This window comes from Pieris brassicae, chromosome 3 (genome assembly GCF_905147105.1).
Source record: "Pieris brassicae chromosome 3, ilPieBrab1.1, whole genome shotgun sequence".
Lineage (NCBI taxonomy): Eukaryota > Metazoa > Arthropoda > Insecta > Lepidoptera > Pieridae > Pieris > Pieris brassicae.
Window position 1 is genome coordinate 8,265,745 of NC_059667.1, and position 8,210 is coordinate 8,273,954.

The 8,210-nt window shown below is 34.9% G+C and overlaps 1 protein-coding gene across 1 annotated transcript; it reads right to left on the reverse strand.

The window, feature by feature from the left end:
• Positions 1 to 165: 165 nt before the first annotated feature.
• Positions 166 to 7,961, reverse strand: LOC123707124 (beta-1,3-glucan-binding protein-like). The gene is made up of 7 exons (XM_045656933.1): positions 7,772 to 7,961; positions 6,557 to 6,711; positions 4,604 to 4,767; positions 3,936 to 4,187; positions 2,930 to 3,090; positions 839 to 940; positions 166 to 295 (listed from the first exon to the last, which is right to left on the reverse strand). The coding sequence occupies exons 1-7, from the start codon at positions 7,955 to 7,957 to the stop codon at positions 194 to 196; spliced, it is 1,122 nt and encodes a 373-aa protein (XP_045512889.1). The 5' UTR covers positions 7,958 to 7,961; the 3' UTR covers positions 166 to 193.
• Between the last annotated feature and the right edge of the window lie 249 nt (positions 7,962 to 8,210).

Sequence of the window (8,210 nt, forward strand, 5' to 3'; positions counted from 1 at the left end):
ACCTATTGGCTGACTATTTTCCATAGACGACTTTAATTGTAACCTGTATTTTATGTGTTGCCAGTTGACAACCAATTTCCGAATGAACTCTTTGAGTTTTAGATTTCGAATGCCCACATTTCACTCTCATTTATGTTAAAGTGTTTCAGGAAAGGAAATACTGTATACTTTATCACATATATTTTAAATAATATTACAAAGCCCAAACGCGGACATAGTCAACCTGTAAGGCGGCATCCTCACCGTTCCACGTTCTTAACCACGCGTTGCGTGCGTTCCAAAATTCTCTAGGTGCCTGCAATAGAACATTTATTTAGAATTATCAAAAACTCATCGACTTACATATCCATTCACCCTATAAATTATTCGATCCTTTGCGTATTATTGCATAAACTTTGTCGATTTAGCAGCCTATATGCGCGTATTTTTAATATTTTTTTTATAAACCAATAGTCTTCGTACTGTTTAGGCCGAACAGGAAAAAAGTATATGCATAAAAATATTATGACTACAGACGGTTCACGGACGGACGGACGGAGACAGGTTATAACTCCAACCATTTCTACATTCATGGTAACTAATTAAATTAAGTAAAGTACAGATTCACGTACTGTTGTTTTTGTGTAATTTATAAAGCATAAATCTGTCTGCACAATTTCATTGGCAAATGAATACTTTTGTTAAACCGTTTTAACAAAAGTATTCATTTGCCTGTAATCGTCACAGCGTTAACACAATTGACGGAAAAATATGAAACAGTAAAAAGATTGCAATCCATCTGATTTAGTTTTTTATGGATACGGTTTTACGGACTTATTAAAAAAAAAGAACTACTTACAGTTGGTGAACCGTTCCACCATGGTTTAGGGTCTGGGTTTGATACGCCGTCAGGGAAATATCCGTTAGTTCCACCGACAGCCAAGTTCATAATGAGGTAAAACTGGAAGCAAGGTGGTTTAAAATTGTAAATGTTGACAAAAGCAGATTTAAGTAATAATTAAATAGATCGTTCTTTGTTCTAATTAACTATAAGATACTATGTTAAAGACCATTGTACGCTATTGGGTACATTGATTGGTACATAAACAGAGGTGGCCTTACCCATTACGAGGCTCCAGGCGGCAGGTCTTTACCAGGCCCTTTGTCCTTCGTGGTAAGTATGTGATGCGAAAGTAGGTTTGCTTGTTTGGTTTAGGTATTTGTCATGTTTGAGGAGAAATGCTTAAGTTATACAAATAAATGAAATTTGAGTTTTAAAATATTTTACATTGAGAGGTTTACAGAATGATTTGATGATGACATTTTAAAATTGGTGATTGCGGCTTTTCCTAAGGCTAAAATCTTTAATTAAAGCACAATAATCTAATGAATGGGCTACATCATTCTCGATTGAAATAATAGCAAGAGCTGAAAGCCGATCGTGCGTCATCGAATTACTCAGATATGTTTTCATAATTTTAAGCCTCGAAATACTGCTTTCAGCAGACGCAACTCTGTAACAGGTGTGGTAGCAATAATTCTCATGACTATTACGATAGTAAGGTTATCTTCGGTGAATTCTTGTTCTACTATGTATTTTAGCATCGAAATAATGTCGTCGTTTCCTTCATTCACACACGGAACGTATTCAGGTCTTCGGACATTTCAAGTCCATAAATATGGCATGATTCTCCTACTGTTCTTGGACATACTTATGGCATAATATCTTGATATTTGCAAGTCGCTGCATTGCTTCAAAAGTTCATTATCACTAATTTCCTTTATTTTTTATATTATACATGAAACCAAATATGCTTTCATGATGTTTAAGAGCCTCAAACCTAGGATGGCAGCTTGCGCTCACATTGTCGACAATGACATAAATATTTTGAAAATTCCTCCCGCATTCAATTCATGAGCTTCATCTTCCCCTTCATAATCAAAATGCCTTTTGTTAATAAAAATTGTCTTTTACCATATGACAAGTGTGTCTACGAATTCGTAGGGAGTTATTTCTTTTTCTATAGAATAGCATTCACTGACCAACGGATAATCTATTGTATTTTCTGCTAAATACTTTAAAGCATCACATATTTCACTAGGTATTTAACGGCTGCATCGGTGTACCGATGTTAACCTGCACTCCCATCTAGTTTCAGAGAGTGGTTTTAGCGATAACGATTGTACATGAGCATTTAAAATAGCCCACCTCTGACCTTAGCCGGCAAACATAGTTTACAACTTTTGTAGCAAACCAAAAAAAAATTATTGCTTGGACACAAGTCGATGCTGCATCTCCTAGGATGAGATTTCAGCTATGACTCCCACAAGGTAAAAAAAGCAAGTGGATTAATTTCAAGAATACGTTTTTGGACACCACTTTTTTCACCACGTATATTGGCACTATTATCATATCCTTGGCTCCCTGGCAATAATATACCTAACTGTTCTTATTCTGTGATTATATAATTAGTCAAACTCTCAGCTGTGGTTTTTTAGACGGCTAAGAAATCAATAAAATGTTATTAAATTTCAGCTGAATTTGTATTAAATAGCGAGTACAATCAAGAATTATCGAGTAATATTTATTATTTATTCAAATATTTATATCACATTTTTTTTAACTTTTTCAGTTTCCAGCTCACTCAATACTTATACATACGTAATATTTATACACGTATAACTAATAACGATCTTACAGTGTTTCGAGGCGCGAAATTCAAGTACTACACGATTAATTTTTCAATTATCTTTTGAGAGAATGAATTAGTTAACTAACATCATTGTAATTTACCGTATGGAATTAAGGATCAAATTCTAAAGTTTAAACATCTATATATTTTTTAATTTGCTTGGATTGCCCTGTTCGCTACCACCTAAGGCCGCCGCTGTCAATAAATTTAATTTTAATAAATATTAATACCACTGAAAATAAATTTTATTTATGTACCTTCTGATCAAATGGTGCCATTTTACTGCCAGACTGCCATGGGTTGTCTAGGTTACGGAAGTTCGGATTAGAACCGAAGCCTCCAAACTGCCAAAAACCACCGTTAGCTGGTGGTGCGATGTATCCGTATTCCTGGTCATCAATCATGAATCGGAGGTAGTCTGAAATTTCCTTTTGTTTTATTTGACTTGACTTTCAGCAGCTCCTCTACGACGTAATTTATGAACGGTTATATTATCTCAATGAAGCTTATAGGCGGATTAAGAGAGATCGATAATCTTTTTAAATTATTAGATACGCTTGATATTGCGACTTATATACCTAATAACACTAAACAAGGCGAAAACGAGGCCTTTTAGGTACAGCACACGTCTTCAACTGATTCTGATTTTAAATCAGCCATTGAAATATTTCCAAACTAATTCGGTTTAGGGTCCTTCAAGAAAAGAGCGTATCAATTCCTAAAAGGCAACACACTTGCGAGCCCTCTGGCAGTATGAGTACCCATAGGCGGCGGTATCATCTAACAATGGATAAGACCTGCCCGTTTGCCCCTGTTGTATAAAAATTGAATTTATCTGGCGTCTGCTGAAAAAAGTACGCCTATTCCGACGAATTTAATACATTAGTAATGTATAAATAAATAAAATAAATCAGTGGCATTACAACCTTTTTAGGTGTGGGCCTCAGATTTCTGTATCTGTTTCATGATCATTTTTTAATCGAATAGGCAAGTAGGTGATCAGCCTTCTGCGCCTGACACACGCCGTCGACTTTTTGGGTCTAAGGCAAGCCGGTTTCCTCTCGATGTTTTCCTTCACCGTCGGGGCTATTGTTATGTGCGCACATAGAAAGAAAATCCATTGGTGCACAGCCGGGGATGGAACCTACGACGACGAGGCCACTAGGCCAACACTGCTCTTTAGTGTGGAATACACAATATTAAGGTGTATTACGCCTGTGGTGGTAATGGTAATATGGTAGCCCGTCCTGGCCGAAGTCTTACCAGGTGTCCACTCCAGTTGGTATCTGTGGAAGTTTCTGTCGTAACCCTGCTGGTTTCGCCTAATCCAGTTGGCTCTTTCCCAGCCGTTGAGTGCCGGGAATGGTCCATAGTGTAAAGTTGATGCAGCTTCTTGGGTACCAATGTGGTGGCCGTTCGACATCATGTTCCTGTTGCCGCGAGACTCTACAATGTCGATCTCTCCAGAGGCTGGCCAGGTACCGTAGGAGTTAAAGGCTGGCATCATCCAAATAGCTGTAAAAAGGCTTTATAATATGAAAAGTGCCTTTAAACATCCAAAGATCATATATTACCTAAAAGATCTGCTGTCTTCTAGTTAATAAGATGGTTTTGGCTTAGAAGTATGAAATGTAATTATCGTATTTGCCAAATTTCTATGACAGCATAAAGTTGAATCTAATAATCACACTATTATCGGCCAACGTCGGCTCCAAGCAATTTTTTCATTAATATTTAAAAAAATATAACAACATTCGCAATTAGAAAGTCAGCATGACGTCTACATCCACGTCGATTCGCAGCTCTGGGATTAATTGGACATATATTAATAAATATATACCGATGTGGAATTGGAGATCTAGTAATAATCGTTCGCTTAACTTTACACTGTTCTATTTTAATATTAATATGTAATCAGATGTACTTTATACCTGGCCATAACCAGTCACCAGCTGGCATTTTAGCCCTCACTTCGACACGCCCATAACGGAAGCTGAAGGAGTTGACTGTACGCAGCCTGGCACTTTTAATAGGGTTTAAGATATTTTGCGGTGATCCTGTGCGCTCACAACCGTACCATTGTGGGTTGGTACACCTAAAAAAGATAATAATAATTACCAAGTGGCTTTGTGCACTAAACTATGAACAATAACTAGTCCAAGAATAATTTAACCATTTTTAATGTTTCCCAGTGCACTTATACACCAGCACTCTTCGCCTCCCAACTATCTCTTCCCTAACATTATCACAGTCATTCATTTCTAGTGTGTACAAACATCTGTACCATGTAAACCTGTATCTTTATTTTAGTAATAATTCTCAGCTTTCTACTTATCTTTATATAGTATTATGGTAACGATTGTTAAGTTACCATTTCTCTAAACCGTTAGATAAAATCTAAGCGGTCTCCTTTTAAGGAAAACGGAGCTGAATTCCTCAAAAGATTTTCCTTCTTTAAAAAAGGTTATATACCTAACTGTAAATAAACGAGTCGAACGACACAGGTTAAGGCATACTTAGGGTAACATTCAGAAACGAGACATAGCGCGAGTCGTTTATAAAAATATTGTTTTTTACCTGCGGGAGTCATAGTTCCCGTTAAATCCGTTTCAGAATCAACCTAGTTTTTGCTGATATGAATATTGCTTCGTACGTATCTACGTATTTAATTGTATTATATATGCCTAATTTATTTAAGGTTTTAGAAAATAAATTACTCTATTTGATTGGATACGATTTAACGATTTGATAGGAATAAAATCTATCAAAAAGATTCCCCAGATTTCTTAAGCAAGTAAGGCCTTCTGTGATACACGTCTTCACGATGTTGTCCTTCACCGTATAAGCATAACTTAACTGCGCATGCTAATAGGTACATCAATACCGGGGTTCGAACTCACAGCCTTAGGGTAGATAGTCGCGCAGAGCTACTACGTTAATATTGCCCATTTGACTATGAATAAATGTTTATTTATTTGGTTTTGACCGTTTGTGCTTGTTTTTTGCTAAAAGAAAAAAATCTTGACAATGTCATATTTGTAATATAGGTAACGATTCACTTTTCGTGTGAATTAATATTAGCTAAACATAAATTTGTTGTTTATTAGTAACCACAACAATACAGAATTTACAATTTTCTTAACCTACATAGTGATAATAAAAATAATTAAATTTTAATAAAACATAAATTATATTTAACAATAACATAACATGTCTAAGCAATACTAAGCATATTATGTCTCATGCATTATTTTTCAGGGTTTAGACTTGTATTTGTGTTGCTCATATCTAATAATCTAATCATTGTTAAGACTGCGTATAAATAATTAAATCAATATGTTCAAACTGATATGTTCTGTAAGATTAGGTTATCATGATAAATGTTATTTAATTTTATAAATCTGGGCGATAAAATAAGTTTTAATAGATTCAGGGTCGATATGGATCAGATTTCATAAATTATTGATACATTAAAGATACAGATGTTTGTTGACGACTGTTTTTTAAATACAATGAATTCATTATTATCATTTATGCAAGTTTCACGTACAAGAATATATTTTTTCTTTACGCTTGAAGCATGCTGACGTGTTAACAGATAAATAAAATAAATAATGCTAATAAAAGAAAATATATGAGGAACATGTTTTAGTTATATTCGATTTTAAGTTGCTTCTGTAAAAGTTAGTAAAGGGTTTATGGTTATGGTGGCACCATACTGAGAACTAAAAACCCGCAGACTTTATTTAACAGGTACTACCAGCACAGATTTTTTTACAATAAACTTCTAGATTTGGGATACAATTTTTGGTGGAATCTTGGCTGGATTCTCAGTGGATTCAGTGATTTCACCTTACCTTAAAAGAAGAAGATTAGAAAATTACCTATCAGCAGGTGCTCCTCCTTCGACGTTGAGCACACCGTTGGTGAGGAAACCCTCTCCATATTGGTCTGACATCAGCGTGGGCTTAATGTATAGTACACCATTTCGCACGTATGAATTTGTTCGGTTGTTATTGTAATATTGGAATTCCCAGTTCTAAAAAAAATCAGTTTACATTTTTAGTTCGAGATTTAAAATTAGATATTATGACACTACCTGGTTAATATATTCTCAAAGACTTTTATGTACAAAACGATTTTAAAACAAATGGTGACTTTTACCAGTGTAGTACTCGAAACAACTAATCCAAGCGTACGACCAACTAGAGTCCAGAGGATAAACCACTCCTTATACGGGAATTGTATTAAATTTTACAACAAACTTCCAAGCTAAATTAGATAATTATCACTGAATCAAATCAAAACTCTTAATAAATTTGACGATTATTTAAGTTCTACTTCAAATTTATGGCTTTACAGACAATATGTATGACTCAAAACTTGGCGATTAAAGAGTTTTATGTCAGTTCTTCATACCCGCTCTACGCGATTGAATTGCGAACTGGTAGTAAATGTACATTTAGAATCAATTTAACATATTTTCTGTTGACGTTAATAAGTGTACTTGGTTACCTATATGAATAAACTTATTTTGAGTTTAAAGAACACTATTGAATATAGATATAATTATTTTACTTTTGTTCACGTGTTGGTTGATTTCGCTTCAATGAGAGAACGGTGATATCGCTCTTATTAAGGGAAATTAGTCCTCTAGAAATTTATTTACAAAAATTGTTTTTTTATAGGTTTATGGATTTGAAAACAAATTAAATGTTTCGGTGCAGCAGGCGGATTTTGTCTGTTGTTTTATTATAACATATAAAGAACTGTGTATAAGCAACGAGCATTTCGTCTTTTCTTGACGATAGTCTGTTAGAGGAAGGATGATGTGCTTTCTCCGACGTAAAGAGACCCTCCCAGAACCTGCCTGACTTGCTGAGATCGTGACGAGAATGGAGAAATTCTATATATCCTTAGCGATCGAAATAACTTCGTTAGCGGGTTTCAGGATATGATAAATTAATTGCAGCCGTAGATGTCGCTACAATAAGTCTTTTTCTCTTACTTTTTCTCATCTGTTCCGATTTTAATGAGTTTCTCATCTATATAGAGGGCTTAATAATATTTCGGTCCTTTGTAAAAAAAAAATAACTTACACCACCGCCGGATAGCGTGTTCTCATGTTGCCATTTCTCTAAGTCGAACTCATTGAAGTCATCCGCAAAGATCATGTCACCAGAACATACGGTTATCGGGGCATGGCTGCCACTCACGGTTGTTATACTTGGCCGACATGCTGACGCTGTTGTGGCTAACGCCACCACACCTAACAGTGCCCACATGATTCTTAAACAAAAATAATTATATTCGAAAAATCCGTAGTAATTTGATTAATACTGAATACATATAAATTCTTCGTGAAACAGAACAAAAACAGGCAGGGTCGCAATAGATTTAAGGTAATTATAAAAACAATTTCATTTTAAATCATAGGAAATAATATATAATAATTTTAGGAATAAGATTATAAGCTTAACGTATTGTATAGCATATATCACTATACATATAAAAAACATAGTAAAACTAAAGTATTAG